The following is a 21,246-nucleotide window of genomic DNA, read 5'->3' on the forward strand; positions in this document are numbered from 1 at the left end:
TTCCTTTCCTTCTTTTAGGTCCAAGGTATTGAATAAACCAGAGACAGATTAGTCAAGATTGTATTAAAAGGAAAGTTTCTGTGTGTCAACTGTCATAACTTATTTTCCATTTAATCCCTATTGTTCCATGTATAATGTATGTTTATAATACCCAGCTCAGCTTTATATATTTATTCTTCTAAAAGTAAACCGATTTTTATCATTTTCATGACAGTATATGAAATTGTACCTTAATTGTTTTCTCTTGCACTGACATATGGATACGTTCCCTTAGGGGTTTCATCGATGAATTATTCACTTGTGTGGGAGATCTAGTCCAAAAAAAGCAAAAATTTATAAACCAAAGTAGCTTTTAAACTAGTTTACACCTCTCCGCTATCCAAAAGCAGTTAGAGAATCAAAGTTTATTCTGAACAACTGAAACTAGTTGTTTACAATACTACTTAAAAGTGTCCATATTCCTATTCTGAGAGTTCTAAATACTAATAATTTGCTTAATTAATTAATTCAGCCACTAAATATTTGAGCTTCTACTATATGTAAGGCACTGTATAAGATGTTGTGAAGAATAGAAAGTTCATTCATTCACTGGCTCTGAATTCAGGCATCTTGATCTAAGTAAGGGAAATAAGATATCCACATAACTAAAATTCAAAATAAAAAAGGACAGATGCCATGGCAGGGAAATTCAAAAGAGAAAAGCATAGTTTAGAAATAGGAGGGTCAGAGAAGACATCATAGAGAAGGAGATACTGGCAATTTGGAGCCAAACATGGATTCCTCAGTAAATTCCTTTTTAGCTTAATAGAGCCAGAGTCATAACCCCTTTGTGTCAAAAGACCATTACATAAGAATAAAGGGGGCTCCCCTGGTGGCACAGCAGTTAAGAATCCGCCTGCCAATGCAGGTGACACGGGTTCAAGCCCTGGTCCAGGAAGATCCCACATGCCGGGGAACAGCTAAGCCCGTGTGCCACAACTACTGAGCCTGCACTCTAGAGCCTGCGAGCCACAACTACTGAGCCTGTGTGCCACAACCACTGAAGCCCGTGTGCCTAGAGCCCATGCTCTGAAACAAGAGAAGCCATCGCAATGAGAAGCCCATGCACCGCAACAAAGAGTAGCCCCCGCTTGCCACAACTAGAGAAAGCCTGTTCGCAGCAACGAAGACCCAATACAGCCAAAAATAAATAAATTAAATAAATAAATTTATTTTTTATAAAAAGAATAAAGGATAGTCTATTCTAAGAAAGACTAGTTTATAACCTTACATTGACTTACATTCATATACATTGTCCTTAATTTTATCATTTCAATGCAGACCCTTAAAAATATACTTTACCATGGACTGGTACTTGTCTGCACAATGACAATTGAAAATGCTAAGGTAACTATAAATGTGTTTGGCCACATAATTGAGTACAGAAAAATACCTCTTTAAAATGTATGTGGGGATTAATTTTATTTAGAAAATCCTACAAACACAAAATAACTTTCTCTAAGAAAATGACAGAATTCAATCTAAGAGAAAATCTAAATCATTTATATTTCTACCTAAAAGCAAACTTTGTTAAACAGAAGTAAGTTGACAGGAGGAAAAAAACAAAGGTTCATTTTCTTTAACTCTTTTCTGGGATTCCAACACAGGGTATAAGTAAATCATTGATAAAATAAATTTTCATTGCAAAGGAATTAGAAGACAACACTGAATGATAGAGCATTATAAAGTTTCTCTTTAAAGAGAAAAGATAGTGAAGCACAGGAGAGAGAGAGAGAGAGAAGGTAAAGCAATCATAGATAGATATGAACAATTTTAGACTAAAATCAGATTTCTAGAAAGTGGCTCAAGCAGAAAATAGAAAAGATCAAACAGGACAATTTTTAAAAAATCCTCCGCAATGTAATAATACAATTTTAAACCGTTATTCTAAAATTTTAAATGTTTCTATAAATGAATGTTCATTAATTAAAAATATCACCAACTCAGTGTTTGACCGAATTGTTGTTAAAATTGGTGAGTATCAATGTCTTGCACAGAATACCAACAGTAATTTAGTATTTTCTTCATAATGCGATGAAGAACAAGTAAATGTCAATTCCAGTGTAAGTCTGGTATATACCGACTCTCCTATTCTCAAGCAAAATAGCACAATCTTTGGAGCAGAGACCTCAGGTTCTGAAGAAAGACACCTTTGCTGCTTGCCAACTTAGACAAATTGCTTGCTATCTCTCTCAAGTCTCTAATTCTTCACTTATAAATTGGGGAGACTACTAAAAGATACTGCTGTGAGGGCTGATATAAGTGAAAGCATTTAGCAAAGTTTTTGACACAAATATCTATGCAAATATTTCCACAGCAAAAAACAAGAACACAAAAACAAAAAACACCACTCATACTCTCACAAAATACTACTTTTATATATAACTCCCTCACATTCAAATGTTCAATCTCCCTTTAACTAACTTTTATTTTTTCTCTTCACACTTTTCTGTAGTTCCCAAGTTTCCTATCCATAGCATGTATTTCTTTTATAACAAATGAGGTGTTTTTTTCAAAAATTTCCTTTATAGACTTAAGTTAATATTCACATACATATAACTTCCACATTACTTACCTAAAAAGTGTAAGAATAGAAGTTCCATTATGATGAATTGTGTTTTCATCGTCATATAAAAGCTCTGCTTTGTTTTTGGTAGGAGCACTGGCTGCTTCTTCATCCAAAAGAACTAGTAAAGTTTTCACAGTATCTCTGCCACAGTATGCAGTGCCATGGTTTATGGCATGAGATTTTGGCTAGAACAGGAAACAATTTCAAATAAATGTAACAATCACCCCAGCTGGGTCAATCAGCCACTCTTTTCCATTTCATGTGCTATTGTTCTTCCTCTTCTATTAAGCTATAAAAAAATCAGCCACGAGAAGTGGCTCTACGGCATGTGAATATTTGTCCCTCAAGCCATAATAAAATCAATCTTATGAACTTCCAGAAGCACAAAAAATATAGAAAATAGTATCATCAAAGGAAGACATTAGATTTTGGTCAAAATAACATTAGTCTTTATAAGTCAGAAAGTTTAGCTACAATCTATGTGATCTCAGCCTCGTGACTTAACTTCTTTGTATACTGATATTTTTTCTCTCTCATACCAGAAGTGAGATTCTGGTGATCTGAATACCAACCCCACAGATGGCTGTACAGATCTACTCAAATGCAAAAATAAAAAAACTAGTTGACCTTCATTCATTCAGTAATCACCCATAAGCACATACTAAGTCCCAAGAATTGCATTTGAAGCTAAGGCTACAAAGGTAAAAACTAGTGTCTCAAGGAACCCGTAGGCTCTTTTATAAAATAAATAAGTAACCAATAATGGCATTACAGAGTGCTAAGTGTTAGTTCCTTTTCTTAAATATATTTATTTATTTAGTTAGTTATTCATTTATTTATTTATTTATTTTTGGCTGCATTGGGTGTTCGTTGCTGTGTGCGGGCTTTCTCTAGTTACAGCGAGTGGGGGCTACTCTTCGTTGGAGTGCGCGGGCTTCTCTTGTTGTGGAGCACCGGCTCTAGGCGTGCCGGCTTCAGTAGTTGTGGCACACAGGCTTAGTTGCTCCGCGGCATGTGGGATCTTTGCGGACCAGGGATCGAACTCGTGTCCCCTGCATTGGCAGGCGGATTCTTAACCATTGCGCCACCAGGGAAGTCCCCTAAGTGCTATTTCGAAGAGAATGTATAAATTGTGCAGTGGGAGCACATCCAAAGGTCATGATCAATTTACCCTGGGATCAAGGATGGCTTCATAGAGGAGACACAAAAGGGTAAGAGAGAACATGGTATTTTCAGAGACTACATGGCATGAAATGGCTGAAGATCAGGGTAACAGACAGGGAGTCATGTGAGATGAGCCTGGGAAAGCATTGTATATCAGACAAAGAAGTTATAAGTCAATCTGTTACAAGGTTAAAATCTCTTCCTTTATTAAGCAAGGAAATAAAATGATACTATTTACATTTTAGAAAAATGACAGCAATGATGGGAATGTGTAAAATATTTATATTCCAGGGTAAGACTGTTATTAAATCTGGAGACAGGACCACAAATTAAGAGACTGTAATAGTCCAGCTCAGAAATGAAGAAGGTAGTAGCAGTGAACTAAAATAGTAGCTGTGGAGATAAAGAAAAAGCAGATTAAAAGGGAAGAGCTGGAAAAACTTAGTAACTAGATGGAAGAATAGGGAAAATATATGATAAGATAATATTACACATAGACACACGTAAGAACAAACTCTGATGGCATTTCTGGCCGGGTTCATACCAACTAACCAGTTGTATGTGCTGTATACCTCTGGGAAAGTTGCTTAACCTCACTGTGCTTCAGTTAAATCATTGGTAAAATAGGGATGATGATAGTGCCTAACCCATAGGGTTGTTGGACATTGTGCTTAAATATCAGAGTCGCCCTTTTGAGGACATCTGTTATAGTTGTACCACTTTCCTCAGGTTTCATCAACATGGTCTTGGCCTCCTTTCTCTACTTGGCTGACTCAGGCTACCAAGTGAACTGTAATGTATAGCTACACCAGAATTTTAACAAATTGCCTATCACAATCTAGTGCTTGACATATATTTTTCATTAGTACCAGAGAAGTCCATACTGTTTAATACTAACTTCATTGAGAATTACTGATTTCTATTTTTCAAAGATGTCTAATTTGGTTGAAAACATAAAATTAAGAACCAGGTTGTCTGCATCTTTATTTCTTGTGACAGGAAATGGGAGAGATTGGGCACTCTTAATTATCTGAGCTGTGACAGTTCCTGATTTATACTTATAATAAAACCTGATTGTCATTTGAGCCAAGCTGTCATAGGAAGTGTTAACACACATGAAATATGTGGGGAAATAACTCAGAATCTCCCCCATGTCCCGCCTTCAAGTTAAACTAAAAACACGCATTGTTATAGAAAATAGCTAAAAATAGTGCCCGAGGGCTGCAGAAAAATAAGTGAATCATAAAAATTAAGCAAAAGTCTTTCTTCATACATGGGCTATCACAATTATACCTAATAAAAAGGGGATTTTGTTACCTGAACAATTAAACTGCAACAAATGAATTACTGTAACACGTACTCCAAAATTCTGTTCTAGAACTAAAGACATGGTAGTCAATTTCTCCTATAAAACTATAGTTTTAATACCTTATAATGACAGACTATCTATGTAAGAAAAACAAGAAAGAGGTAAATTTTCTGGAATATATAATTAAACAATTACTAAGCATAGGAAAAATTCCTAAAGTCTGCAGTAATCTGGCAATGGAGGTAGTAAATAAGAGATCACGGAAATAGAAAAATTCTATAAAAGAAAAATAAACTGCTGAGTAGAAACTATTTCTGCTGTTGTTCTGTGGAGTGCCTAGTACTGGGGTCATAACCAGAGACACCAGACTCTTATTTTATACCTGATTAAATGGGAAAATAATTGTTTTATAAAAATAATTATTGAAAAATATGACAAAACACCTTAATATCCATCAAGAATTATAAATTTCTAGTGCTACAAGGGATACTGAAGATTATCCAATGTGCTTCTTTAACAAACAGAGACAATTTGGCCCATAGAGGTTATGATTTACCCAAGTCGAACATAATCCTGCATAATCTATTGAGAAACTTATATTTTCAACATCTTATAACAGAGTAAACACATTCTTCTGACTTAAGTAGCAATTGTAAACCATTTCTACAGCAAGTAGAAGATATAATGTTTTGTACAGAAGGATAATGAAAAATAAAAACCTCATTACCCGTGCAGGACTGATGTCAGTGGTACTAAGAGCTAAGTCTACTTGTTGAGAATTGATAATACTTTTAATCCTCAAATCCAAATCTTGAGCAACTTCCTCTATTGCTTTATAAAAAGGATCCCTGCTGTTCTGGCCTTTAATCAGCTGCATCTTTATCACTGAGAGTATCCGACCCCCTGCAATACTGAAAATAGAAATAAGATCACTTTTATAATGGTATGAGAAATGTCAATATGCTTATAAGCTTGAAAATATAATTCTCAGAGTTAATCAACACTTTTCAAAGAATATGGCTTTAATCTTAGAAATCAAACAGTAACATATTTAAGAAAAGGATGAGAACCATTAGAAACAAAATTTAAAAGTTTTTCTAAAAGCAAGTTATTTCAGTAAGGTAAGTTACTTCTTCCTTGATTTAAAAGCTAGATGAAATAATTTAGTTATATATGATATATGATAAAAGATTCAGATGCAGTTATATACATGCAGTATACTTAAAATACATACCTTTAGGTACAACAAAGATAACACAAACTACCTCTCATTGAAAACCTAAAATCCTACATAACTTAATTTTTTTTTAACATCTTTATTGGAGTATAATTGCTTTAAAATGGTGTGTTAGTTTCTGCTATATAACAAAGTGAATCAGCTATACATATACATATATCCCCATATCTCTTCCCTCTTGCATCTCCCACCCTCCCTATCCCACCTTTCTAGGTGGTCACAAAGCACCGAGCTCATCTCCCTGTGCTATGCGGCTGCTTCCCACTAGCTATCGATTTTACATTTGGTAGTGTGTATATGTCCATGCCACTCTCTCACTTTGTCCCAGGTTACCCTTCCCCGTCCCCGTGTCCTCAGGTCCATTCTCTACGTCTGCGTCTTTATTCCTGTCCTGCCCTAGGTTCTTCAGAACCTTTTTTTTTTTTTAGATTCCATATATATGTGTTAGCATAAGGCATTTTTTTGTTCTCTTTCTGACTTACTTCACTCTGTATGACAGACTCTAGGTCCATCCACCTCACTACAAATAACTCAATTTTGTTTCTTTTTACGGCTGAGTAATATTCAATTGTATATATGTGCCACTTCTTCTTTATCCATTCATCTGTCGATGGATACTTAGGTTGCTTCCATGTCCTGGCTATTGTAAATAGAGCTGCAATGAACACTGTGGTACATGACTCTTTTTGAATTATGGTTTTCTCAGGGTATATGCCCAGTAGTGGGATTGCTGGGTCATATGGTAGCTCTATCTTTAGTTTTTTAAGGAACCTCCATACTGTTCTCCATAGCGGCTGTATCAATTTACATTCCCACCAACAAGAGGGTTGGTGCAAGAGGGTTCCCTTTTCTCCACACCTTCTCCAGCATTTATTGTTTCTAGATTTTTTGATGATGGCCATTCTGACTGGTGTGAGGTGATACCTCATTGTAGATTTGATTTGCATTTCTCTAATGAGTAGTGATGTGTTTCTTTCATGTGTTTGTCGGCAATCTGTATGTCTTCTTTGGAGAAATGTCTATTTAGGTCTTCTGCCCATTTCTGGATTGCATTGTTTGTATTTTGATATTGAGCTGCATGAGCTGCTTGTAAATTTTAGAGATTAATCCTTTGTCAGTTGCTTCATTTGCAAATATTTTCTCCCATTCTGAGGGTTGTCTTTTCATCTTGTTTATGGTTTCCTTTGCTGTGCAAAAGCTTTTAAGTTTCATTAGGTCCCATTTGTTTATTTTTGTTTTTATTTCCATTCCTCTAGGAGGTGGGTCAAAAAGGATCTTGCTGTGATTTATATCATAGAGTGTTCTATGTTTTCCTCTAAGAGTTTTATAGTGTCTGGCCTTACATTTAGGTCTTTAATCCTTTTTGAGTTTATTTTTGTGTATGGTGTTAGGGAGTGTTCTAATTTCATTCTTTTACATGTAGCTGTCCAGTTTTCCCAGCACCACTTATTGAAGAGACTGTCTTAGCAATGAATTTGGTAAAATAGCAGGATACAAAATTAATGCACAGAAATCTCTAGCATTCCTGTACACTAATGATAAGGTTACATAACTTAATCTTTAAACCAATTCAATAAGTATTATTACCCATAAATTACAGATGAAAAAACTGAGTCTCAAAAAGGTTTAATAGCTTGTCCAAGAACACACAGTGTTTGTTCTCGGCTAGGAAGAAGGTGGTAAGGAAGGAGACTGACCTTAGATACATGATATTGCACTCTAACATGAGAAGGGTTATTATATGGAAGAGGAAATTAAACTAGTTAATACTAATCTAAAGGAAACCAGAGACTGGACCAATTATGGCCAACAGACAAGTATTTTTGCAAACATGAAATCAATTCTTTCTTTATACTGAGCCTGAACTTCAATGAATTTGGGTTGCAGTTCTGCTCTAGAAGGCTGACCTAAAATCAATGTTACAAGGAGGAAGGATTTTGGTCCATTAAAGGTGTCCAACAATAAAAGAGGGCTCTTTTTTGAAGTTAAGAGATCTCCATCCCTAGAGGTATCCCTGGAAAGGCTGCACAGTGTCTAATGAGAAGGTGGTGTGGTCTGGCTATGGAGTCAGACAACCTAAGCACACATCACAGCTCCCTCATTTTCTACCTTGAATATGCTATTTAACCTCTCTGTGACTTTTATAGTAGCATAAAGGAAATTATGAATAGTGCTCATCCTCACTGCCTTATTGCCAGGCTTTATATTTTAGGAAAGAAGCTAGGTTCCCTAACGACACTGGAAACATGACCGTTCACATACAAATAGCTTGTCCAAATAGAGAAGGAAAGTTAGAAGAAAACTGCAGAGAGTGCATTACATCAGTATCTTCCAAATTTGCCTGATCATCAGAATCATATTCAGCATTTGTTTAAAATGTCAGCTCCAGTGAGTACACCTCCACCTGGAGGGCAGGCCGGCTCTAAAAGGGAGAAAGAGGCTGAGGGAACCATACCCAGTTCTTATAATCTTACCAGTTATGAGTCGGGGAGAATGAATGAAAGGTAGACAGAGAAATGTAGTGTTTTCTGGAGGAAGTTCCTCCACATGGACACATGAAGCCAGAGAAGAAGGAGGTCCCCTCACTAATAAATGGGTCTAAAATATAGGAGGAGTAATGCAAATACTAACAATGTAACTGGTTAATATCTGAAAGGGAGACTAGTAGATTAGTCTCTGCTGATACAAAGAACCCACTCAGTGATGTGCTAATTTCAGTGCACTGCTGTCCTTCTTAGGGGTTAGGGGCTCACCTATACGTCATCTGCTGAGCTTGATGTGGATCATGGCCAAACAGCCCTTTGTTAGAGTCTGGCCAGAGCACGTATAAGAAAAAGGGCCTGATTCTTGAAAAATAAAAAATAAGTAAAAAATAGAAAATAAAATAGAATAAAATAAAATAAAATATCAGCTCCAGATCCCATCTTACTGAATCACAATCTCCAGACAAGGATACTAAATAGCTGCATTTCTTTTGAAGATATCACAGGTGATTCTTATGACTAGACAAGCTTGGGAAACATTTCATGAAAAAATTAGCTCCCTGAGAAAGGAACCATATTTTACTAATCATCATACTAACTTGGCACACAGAAGAAATAATTGATATCGCTATTGAATAAATGACCGCTATCACACATAAGAGTGTGAAGTTTTTACTTGTAAGGTTAAAAGACATATATTTTACTATTTTTCATATTATTATTATTTGCAGTAGAAATGCACTTAGAGAGTTTCAACTTACACTATGGCAGACTAGTTACTCTAGGGGAACATTCCACTAAGCTTGGTAAGAATCGGGGGAAATCTCCAAGTACCACCCAATTGCTTCCCTAAAAAAGTAACAAAAGCTGGAATGGAAAGTTGAAAGCTGTGAGTGGTAAGCAGGATGAATGGGGGTTTTCCTGAGGACAAAAATCTCTAGTAGCAATATGATCAGGATGCAAACTCTGAGTGGGAGAGAGATTTCCACACTGAGTCTGAACCTTCCAAGGGGGAAGGTAGCTAGTATGGCTTTTATTAGATTTATTCTATGTATTTTATATTTTTGAAGTTTTAAAAAAAAAAACATTTTCTATTTGGTTATGACGTAGAAATACAATTGCTTTTTTTAATTGATCTGTGCCCAGCAACACTGTTAAACTCTACCATTAATTTTAATAATTTGCCTTTAGATTCTTGGAGTTTTCTACATACACAATCATATTATCACTAAATAGAGTTTTATTCCTTCCTTCTCAATTGTTACATCTCATATTTCTTTTTCCTGCCTTACAACACTGAATTGGACATCCAATATTACGCTGAAAAGAAATGAGAACAGGAACTCTTGTCTTGTTCTAAATCTTAAATAATGTGCTAAAACATTTTACCAAGTAGGCTTTCATAGAAACCCTATATCAAGTTAAAGCTCTCATTCTTAGCTCATTTTATGCTGAAAGGGTAGTAACCCTACACGTTGGGTATGTCCCAACAGACACCTCACCTTGGGCAGTCCCTGAGCTTTGTCCCCCTCCCTCAGACTTTAGTGACTATAAGAACAGACCCTCCAGATCACCAAATTCAGCAAGTTCTTTCAAAATAAAAGCTGGCTTCCCTTCTTGACTTCCCTCTATGACTTTCTTCCTTCACCCAGTTTTTGGCCTATTTTCATTACATTCACCTACTCATCAATGCATTTAAGTACTTTATAAATATGTTGTCCAGCAGTATTAATTATTTTCAATGGAAGGGTCAATCAAGGGACCTAGCCTGCTATACATCTGTAATCAGAAGTCTGAACGGACTCTTAAGAATTATTTTATGTAAACAGGCACTCTTTTCCAACTGGCTTTTTCTTAATTTTCAATTAAAAACACAGAAAATAATTGGATGAAATGTAGCCAAAATGAAAACATAGTTAACACCATGTGCTTTTTCTGGGAAGTAATCTCTAATGGAAGAGTTTTGGAAAAGATTCAGAAGGATAATCAAATATGAAAGTGTCACAGTATCAGTTATAAGAACAAAAAAGAAAAAAAAGGCTTTCAGTACTATTAAAGGTAAAAGTCACCCTTGCCCTCTTTTCCCATTCCTTCTACAAGAACAAATATTCTAAATTTTAAAGATGATATAATCCCCTGAATGAACTGTATTTAGGAAAAATTCATAGGATTTGTATTTCAGTTGCTTGCCAAGCTCAGCATTTTGACCCTTAGCAAAATACCGCAAACACCAGTGCTATGACTAGTCTATTGCTATATGTTCACTATAAGAGCCAACATTAGCTCTTCAAATACCTGCTCAGCAACATAGCATAATTCAAATTCTTGCCTCTAGAGCCTAGAAACTCCTGAAGTTTTAATCCAAATGATGCCAGGACATTTGTCATAGGCACTGGGGATACAAAATGGATAAAAGATTTCTTTTTAAGAGGTCACGATTGATCAGTTGATACAATGAGATAACAAAGGTATAGAGGGGATTTAAGTGACGAGGTAAGAGAAGAAGGAGGTCTTCAGGAAAGCATCCCAGAAGATATGACTACTCTGGATAAACATTAATAGAAGAATTTAGGTGAGAAAGAGGTTAACCGAAGTTCCTGACTGCTAAATGCATCACATTAAAGCTCTGGGGCAGACACAGAAAAATGAAGCTAGTGAGGAAAAACACAATTAAATCCCCAAGACTGAATCAAAACACAGTGACTGAAAGAGAACAATAAGCAATAATACAAATAATGGGTAATATTTTAATGAATTATTGACTACCTTTACTATATAGAATGACTTGTCTTTTCCCTACCATCTTTAAGAATTTGATAACTATTTGCTAAATAAATTGTATCTTTAAAAATTAAATGTGATTAAAGGTACTACATGAAATGTATCAAAAATGATTCTGAAATATTTTAAAATGAGAAATGTAACACTAGGATTCTGGACTGGATAATTTCAGCTAGACTTAACATTCTATAAATGCATAATATTTAGTCCAATAAATATAATGCAGGTGTGTACTAAAAAGTTGTTATGTAATAAAATTGAAATACAGAATTTTAAACATTTGAACAACAGGGTGCTAACTAATTTATGTAACCTGAAACTCCTAATTTAAGATGTTTTTCAGGTGAAAGTACAGTATGTATTTTATGGTGGCACCTACTGGCAAAGTGTAGAAATGCAGCCATACTATAGCTAAGACGGTCTGATGAAAAGCTGGCAGCAGAGAGGTAAGTGTGATTTGGATTCCTCCCCTGTCTGTCTATTCCCCACCATTCCTTGGACTCAAAGATTATTGTGATTCCCTACCACCACCACCACCCTATTATAAGACAATTAGTACAAACTTACACTCAGCTACAAGGGTTAATGTACAAGGGTACATTTTTATCTCTGAGTTTTAAGGTTGAGGGACAGAGGCCAGGGTCAGATACAATCAGGAGGTAGAGAGTATAGAATTTGTACACCATACTGAGGTTTCTGGATTTTTATCCTGTACCTAATATGGAATCATTGAAGGGTTTTAATTATGGCGGTAACATCTGCTGTTTTGAAAAGACCACTGACAGCAGTGAGAACAACAGGATGGGGCAACTCAAGACTGGAGGCAGAATGAACAACTTGGAGATAAGTAAAAAAAGTCCAGGCAAGAAAGGATGAAAGTCTGAAAACAGACTTTCCATAAAAAATGGAAATAAGATAGTAGCTACAGGAATAGAGATAACGAATATCAAAAATGTTAAGTAAGAAGAATTGATGGATCTTAGTGAATGAAGGGACAGAGAAAGGGAGAATGGACTTGAGGACATGGAGAGGGGGAAGGGTAAGCTGGGATGAAGTGAGAGAGTGGCATGGACATATATACACTACCAAATGTAAAATATATAGCTAGTGGGAAGCAGCCGCATAGCACAGGGAGATCAGTTCAGTGCTTTGTGACCACCTAGAGGGGTGGGATACGTAGGATGGGAGGGAGGTTCAAGAGGGAGGGGATATGGGGATAGAGGTATGCATATGGCTGATTCATTTTGTTGTACAACAGAAACTAACACAGTACTGTGAAGCAATTATACTCCAATAAAGATGTACTAAAATAATAATAATAAAAACATATGTTTCAAATTTCTGCTTGGGCAGCTGGAGGCAGAAAGGCTTCATCAAGCTGGGTACTTTGGGAGGAGGTACCCATCAAGCAGGTACGCAGGGAAAGATGAAGATTTAGCTTGGGAGATGCTAAGTTTGAGTTTCATTTGACATAACAACCTATAGGTACATAAAGATACATTTTGGAAGCTCAGGAAAGAGTTTGGATTTCACTGAAATATGGATTTAGAATTTGCATATATGCAGTCAGAGAGCTAAGTAGAAAATAAGAAAACAAAATCTCAGAAGTTATGGGGAAAAGAGCTCTAAAAGAGAAAATGATCAAACTTCAGGACTCAAAGAGACCAGAGGCTATGCCAACTAGAAGATCATAAGAAGATCTTTCGCAAAACAGCTTCAGTAGAGTGGAAAAGTGAATAAGTGTGAGTCAGTTAAACACAGACAAGTAAATAAGTATTGAGTGCCTACTCTGTGCCAGAAACTGTTCTAGGGCTAGGGAATATTAGTGAAGAAAATCAATAAAGCCCTCATAGAGTTTACAGCCTCATGAGACATATTCAAGATATTTTAAATCATTAGAAATTGGGAAGTGGAATAAAAGACAGTATTTTTTCAAGAATTTGAGCTATAAAAGGAAGGAACTGACAAAAACAGAAGATGATTTGTTGTTTTTTCTTATAATCTTTATAGACTGTGGCTAAAGGACTAGTAGAAGTTGAAATTATGAGACAAAATGAATAACCAATGAAACATTGTCCCAATAGGTTACCCATACTATAGGAAATATCCTCCCTTCTCCTCATCTGGACTTCATTTCACCACCATTCTCCATGTCTGGTTAACTCCTTCAAGTTCATCCTTAAGCTCAACCGTTAACAAACATCCAGGTAAACACTCCTGACACTCTTATCCCCGGCTCCCACAAACTAGGTCAATTGTCCTTTCCTCTGTACATCTTTCCATTATTACATAAATAGAATACATGTTTTAAGTTTTTGATAACTTTACTATTTATAACCATGAAATGCATATATACTTAACATATGCAAAAATCACCTTACAGAAGAAAATAGAGATTGCTCAGATGGACTATTTAAACACCCACTTCTTCAGTATCGTCCCTAGAACACAGATTAATTGCTCATTATGACCAAACAGGATATTCAAAATAGATGGCTGCTAAATTGAAGAACTGAAGTGTACCCTAGGTGCCTCTAAAACGTACTTCTACCCTTTTGTACAAAAGTGTATGTATGGATGTACTTTTACCCTGTTAACTTACCCCAACTAGAAATTCCTCCAAAAAGGAATGTAATTATAACAAATTACATTGGATTGAATATATGCACTTATATCTGCTCCCTCCTAAAGTGCCACTAAAGTGACAAAAAGGAAAATGTTTTAAATCTATAAAGAAAAACAGAATGGGAGAGGAGACAATAGTCGAGAGCAGAGACATATCATGAAAGTACAGAAAGATGAAGAGCAGATGGAAAGGTGATAACTGACTACCCAGAACACAGAAAGCTACAACATAAGTTAACTGCTAAAAGATACACCAATAAGAAGTAATCTCAGAAACTGAAGGCAATACTGAGGGCTATGGTGAAGGTGTCATTGCAAATAAGAAAGCTGGTTGACAGTCTATGTGAGGAACACTTAGACCCCTGAATCTCCTCTCTTATTCTGAGCAATCAGGCTAGTGCACTTCTGTCACCTCAGCATGGAAAGCAGGATTACGCTGAAGAAACTAAGCCAGAGAGGCTCCAGACCTATAGGTACCAATGACTGAAAACAGAGGGACTGAGCAAAAGTCTACATATTGAACTGGGTGGCTCAGCATCAACCTACCCTCCCTCAAATGCCAGAATATTGCTAGCCAGACTTCCTGCTTTCAGAAAGAGACTAAAGGATGCCATTGTGGAAATTTTGGGGTAAGTTCCAAAGAAAAGACCTGCAATTATTCACATTTGGAGAATTCCCAATAAAAGAGCCAAGTGGCTACTATGCTATAATGAAGTCCACTGTATAGAGCTGCTAATCACCCTTATAGGGTCTCATTCCTAAATATGAAACAACAGTCCAGAATCACCCTACATTTTAGGAACATGAAAGAGGGCAACAGAAGCAAAAAGAAAAACATTCAACTAGATAAAACAAAGACTATCCAGAAAGCAGATGAAAAATGATCATATAAATTAAATAACCTTGGAGAAATAAATGAAGCATAAGATCACATACAATCAAATGTGAGAATAATGATATATATCTCCCATTTACTTTTTCTCAGAAAGCTACTTGAGCAAAATAAGGGGTTTAACCAATTAAAAATAAAGTCATGGAATCCTGGAAACAAGGCAGAGGCAAAGAAAATTCACAAGGTGATGAAGCTTCATGGCTGACACTCTGAAACAGGCCTAGCAAGCAAAAGTATACAGACTGAATGAAGAAGATAGATGACTCTCCAGAAGGAATGTCTTCAAGGGCAAAATTCAGAACTGATAGATGACCTAATAAAAAAGAAGAAATTGTATACTTTCACTGGCAAACTTGATAAAGAATTGATAATAAATATATAAGAAGCAAAGCAAGAGAAAAAAGTAGATAATCATTGACTCCAGAAAAAACCAAAAATGTATACAAGAAAGGAAGTATAATAACAGTATATAATATAGCTGTAGGTAATAATTACAGAGTTATAATAATGTAAACCCTAAAATATGATTTAACCTGATACTGTGGTATAACTATATTAGAAGGAGAGAAGAAGAGAAGTGTGTGTATGTGTCTGTGTGTGTGGTAGGAGGGGGAGAGGAAAAGAGGAGTATTGGGAGGTTGGTGTGTGGCAAATCCTCATCTTCCATGGTAGGAAGTTAATAAATAATGCCTAAAATTGAAACTCAAAATTAGCTGCATAGACCAACAAGGGCTTAACATCCAAGATACAGACAGCTCATATAACTCAGTATCAAAAAACAAATCAACTAATCAAAACTTGGGCAGAAGACCTGAATAGACATTTTTCCAGACAAGACATACAGATGGCTAACAGGCACATGAAAAGATGCTCAACATCGCTAATTATTAGAGAAATGCAAATCAAAACCACAATAAGGTATCACCGCACACCTGTCAGAATGGCTATCATCAAAAAGTCTACAAATAACAAGTGTTGGAGAGGATGTGGAGATAAGGGAATCTCAAACACTGCTGCTGGGAATGTAAACTGGTACGGCCACCATGGAAGACAGTATGGAGGTTCCTTAAAAAACTAAAAATAGAACTACCATATGATCTGGCAATTCTACTCCTGGGTATATATCTGGAAAAAATGAAAACACTAATTCGGAAAGATATATGCACCCCAATATTCAGAGAAGCACTATTTACAATAGCCTCTTGGCTATTGTATGGATGTATATATTCCATACATATTGTATATGTATGGAAGCAACCCTAGCGCTTAATGCAACAGGTAAGAATGAAATATTGCCATTTGTAACACTGTGGATAGACATAGAGAATATTATGCGTAGTGAAGTAAGTCAGACAGAGAAAGACAAATACTAAATGATATCACTCATATGTGGAATCTAAAAAAATAAAGACAAATACACATATATACAAAACAGAAACAGACTCACAGACAAGAAAACTAGTTTATGGTTACCAAAGGGGAGAGGGGGGAGGGATAAATTAGCAGTACAGGATTAATAGATACAAACTATTATACATAAAATAGATAGGCAACAAGGATTTACTGTATAGCACAGGAAATTATACCCAATATCTTATAATAACCTATAATGGAATATAAACTGCAAAAATACTGAAACACTATGCTGTATACCTGAAACTAACATGATATTGTAAATCAACTATACTTCAATAAAAATTTTAAAAATAGCTGCATAAAAATTTCATTTAAATGAGGTAAATAGAGAAATAAACACACATAAAAATATTAAAAGTCAATTCCTCTGAGGATTTTATTACTGTAAGTCTATAGTACCATTTAACTTCAACAAAATATATCTATTTTGCTTTGCCAAAAATATAGTATTCTTTAAAATTAATTATATGCTATCTCAGAAGAAATGGCTGGCCAATATATTATTTAGCAATTCAGATGTCACTGATATTGACTATAAGTCATATTCAAACCCTCTTCCAAATTCACTTCGTTGTAATAGATATCCATATAAGAAGACAGAAGGAAACAATTCAGAATAAAATCCTGAAAAAAATTCTTCTTGGAATCTTAAAATGGAAAGACGTTTCATAGAATAAAATATAGCGATTAAGAGAATGGGTCCCTGGGTCAGAAGTGAATTCAGATCCCAACTCTGCTACTTAATAACAATATTTAATAATATTTGCTGTCTACAAGAGACCCACTTCAGACCTAGGGACACATACAGACTGAAAGGGGATGGAAGAAGATATTTCATGCAAATGGAAACCAAAAGAAAGCTGCAGTAGCAATTCTCATATCAGACAAAATAGACTTTAAAATAAAGACTATTACAAGAGACATAGAAGGATACTACATAATAATCAAGGGATCAATCCAAGAAGAAGATATAACAATTGTAAATATTTATGCACCCAACATAGGATCATCTCAATACATAAGGCAAATACTAACAACCATAAAAGGGGAAATCGACAGTAACACATTCATAGTAGGGGACTTTAACACCCACTCTCACCAATGGACAGATCATCCAAAATGAAAATAAATAAGGAAACACCAGCTTCAAATGTGACTAAGGTAAGTTACACCAGTGCTTCAGTTTCTTCCTCTCCAAACTGAGTATTTATCTAGCAACTACAATGTAAGGTTTTTTTTAATGATCAAATGATAATCCCCATAAAGAGTTCAGTGTAATGTCTGATGCATAGTAAGTGTTCAATAAATACCAGCTATTTTTATTAGTACTATGCTATGGCATACCCATCAAACTGACAATGATCTCTCATGATTGCTAGCATATACAACCCATTTCTGCCCCCCACAAATTAATCTAAAATTAACTCACCATAAAATACACCAATATTATAAATAAGAGTCTATCTGATTAAAAACACCACTTAATTCCAGTATCATTTAAAACCAAATCAAAAATTTATGCATAAGAAAATGACAGACACCAAACACAAAGGGAACTACGAACCTATAGCCTGCAAAAAGGAGATCCCAAACACAGTAAGATAAGGAAAATAAGAAGACAGAAAAACACACAGCAGATGAAGGAGTAAGATAAAAACCCACCAGACCTAACAAATGAAGAGGAAATAGGCAGTCTACCTGAAAAAGAATTCAGAATAATGATAGTAAAGATGATCCAAAATCTTGGAAATAGAATAGACAAAATGCAAGAAACATTTAACAAGGACCTGGAAGAACTAAAGATGAAACGAACAACAATGAGCAACACAATAAATGAAATTAAAAATACTCTAGATGGGATCAATAGTAGAATAACTGAGGAAGAAGAACGGATAAGTGACCTGGAAGATAAAATAGTGGAAATAACTACTGCAGAGCAAAATAAAGAAAAAAAGAATGAAAAGAACTGACGACACTCTCAGAGACCTCTGGGACAACATTAAACTCACCAACATTCAAATTATAGGGGTTCCAGAAGAAGAAGAGAAAAAGAAAGGGACTGAGAAAATATTTGAAGAGATTAGAGTTGAAAACTTCCTTAATATGGGAAAGGAAATAGATAATCAAGCCCAGGAAGCACAGAGAGTCCCATACAGGATAAATCCAAGGAGAAATACGCCAAGACACATATTAATAAAACTGTCAAAAATTAAATACAAAGAAAACATATTAAAAGCAGTAAGGGAAAAACAACAAATAACACACAAGGGAATCCCCATAAGGTTAACAGCTGATCTTTCAGCAGAAACTCTGCAAGCCAGAAAGGACTGGCAGGACATTTAAAGTGACAAAGGAGAAAAACCTGCAACCAAGATTCCTCTACCCAGCAAGAATCTCATTCAGATTTGATGGAGAAATTAAAACCTTTACAGACAAGCAAAAGCTGAGAGACTTCAGCACCACGAAACCAGATGCTAAAGGACCTTCTCTAGGCAAGAAACACAAGAGAAGGAAAAGACCTACAATAATGAACCCAAAACAATTAAGAAAATGGGAATAGGAACATACATATCGGTAATTACCTTAAATGTAAATGGACTAAATGCTCCCACCAAAAGACACAGATTGGCTGAATGGATACAAAAACAAGACCCATATATTTGCTGTCTACAAGAGACCCACTTCAGACCTAGGGACACATACAGACTGAAAGGGGATGGAAAAAGATATTTCATGCAAATGGAAACCAAAAGAAAGCTGCAGTAGCAATTCTCATATCAGACAAAATAGACTTTAAAATAAAGACTATTACAAGAGACATAGAAGGATACTACATAATAATCAAGGGATCAATCCAAGAAGAAGATATAACAATTGTAAATATTTATGCACCCAACATAGGATCATCTCAATACATAAGGCAAATACTAACAGCCATAAAAGGGGAAATCGACAGTAACACATTCATAGTAGGGGACTTTAACACCCACTCTCACCAATGGACAGATCATCCAAAATGAAAATAAATAAGGAAACACCAGCTTTAAATGATACATTAAACAAGATGGACTTAATTGATATTTATAGGACATTCCATCCAAAAACAACAGAATACACATTTTTCTCAAGTGCTCATGGGACATTCTCCAGGATAGATCATATGTTGGGTCACAAATCAAGCCTTGGTAAATTTAAGAAAATTGAAATTTTATCAAGTATCTTTTCCGACCACAACGCTATGAGACTAGATATCAATTACAGGAAAAGATCTGTAAAAAAATACAAACACATGGAGGATAAACAATACACTACTTAATAACTAAGTGATCACTGAAGAAATCAAAGAGGAAATAAAAAAATACCTAGAAACAAATGACAATGGAGACACGACGACCCAAAATCTATGGGATGCAGCAAAAGCAATTCTAAGAGGGAAGTTTATAGCAATACAATCCTAACTTAAGAAACAAGAAAATCTCGAATAAACAACCTAACCTTGCACCTAAAGCAATTAGAGAAAGAAGAACAAAAAACCCCCAAAGTTAGCAGAAGGAAAGAAATCATAAAAATCAGATCAGAAATAAATGAAAAAGAAATGAAGGAAACGATAGCAAAGATCAATAAAACTAAAAGCTGGTTCTTTGAGAAGATAAACAAAATTGATAAACCATTAGCCAGACGCATCAAGAAAAAAAAGGGAGAAGACTCAAATCAATAGAATTAGAAATGAAAAAGGAGAAGTAACAACTGACACTGCAGAAATACAAAAGAAAACGAGAGATTACTACAAGCAACTCTATGCCAATAAAATGGACAACCTGGAAGAAATGAACAAATTCTTAGAAATGCACAACCTGCCAAGACTGAATCAGGAAGAAATAGAAAATATGAACAGACCAATCACAAGCACTGAAATTGAAACTGTAATTAAAAATCTTCCAACAAACAAAAGCCCAGGACCAGATGGCTTCACAGGCGAATTCTATCCCACATTTACAGAAGAGCTAACACCTATCCTTCTCAAACTCTTCCAAAATATAGCAGAGGGAGCAACACTCCCAAACTCATCCTACGAGGCCACCATCACCTTGATACCAAAACCAGACAAGGATGTCACAAAGAAAGAAAACTACAGGCCAATATCACTGATGAACATAGATGCAAAAATCCTCAACAAAATACTAGCAAACAGAATCCAACAGCACATTAAAAGGATCATACACCATGATCAAGTGGGGTTTATTCCAGGAATGCAAGGATTCTTCAATATACGCAAATCAATCAATGTGATAAACCATATTAACAAATTGAAGGAGAAAAACCATATGATCATCTCAATAGATGCAGAGAAAGCTTTCGACAAAATTCAACACCCATTTATGATAAAAACCCTGCAGAACGTAGGCATAGAGGGAACTTTCCTCAATATAATAAAGGCCATATATGACAAACCCACAGCCAACATCATCCTCAATGGTGAAAAACTGAAAGCATTTCCTCTAAGATCAGGAACAAGACAAGGTTGCTCACTCTCACCACTCTTATTCAACATAGTTTTCGAAGTTTTAGCCACAGCAATCAGAGAAGAAAAGGAAATAAAAGGAATCCAAATCGGAAAAGAAGACGTAAAGCTGTCACTGTTTGCAGATGACATGATACTATACATAGAGAATCCTAAAGATGCTACCAGAAAACTACTAGAGCTAATCAATGAATTTGGTAAAGTAGCAG

General features: G+C 35.5%; 1 protein-coding gene across 5 annotated transcripts in view; it reads right to left on the minus strand.

Annotated features, from left to right (window-relative positions):
• Positions 1–21,246, minus strand: part of PARPBP (PARP1 binding protein) — a 92,341-nt gene that overhangs the window by 21,512 nt on the left and 49,583 nt on the right. For 3 of the 5 annotated variants that reach the window (XM_033866192.2, XM_019918551.3, XM_019918554.3), the window contains 3 exons: positions 5,809–5,992; positions 2,615–2,793; positions 230–311 (listed from right to left, as the gene is read on the minus strand). In XM_033866192.2, coding sequence (XP_033722083.1) covers positions 230–311; positions 2,615–2,793; positions 5,809–5,992 — 445 coding nt within the window. The remainder of the gene's footprint in view (positions 1–229; positions 312–2,614; positions 2,794–5,808; positions 5,993–21,246) is intronic. The other 2 variants (XM_073788276.1, XM_073788277.1) reach the window with 2 other exon arrangements.

Source organism: Tursiops truncatus, chromosome 11 (assembly GCF_011762595.2).
Source record: "Tursiops truncatus isolate mTurTru1 chromosome 11, mTurTru1.mat.Y, whole genome shotgun sequence".
NCBI lineage: Eukaryota > Metazoa > Chordata > Mammalia > Artiodactyla > Delphinidae > Tursiops > Tursiops truncatus.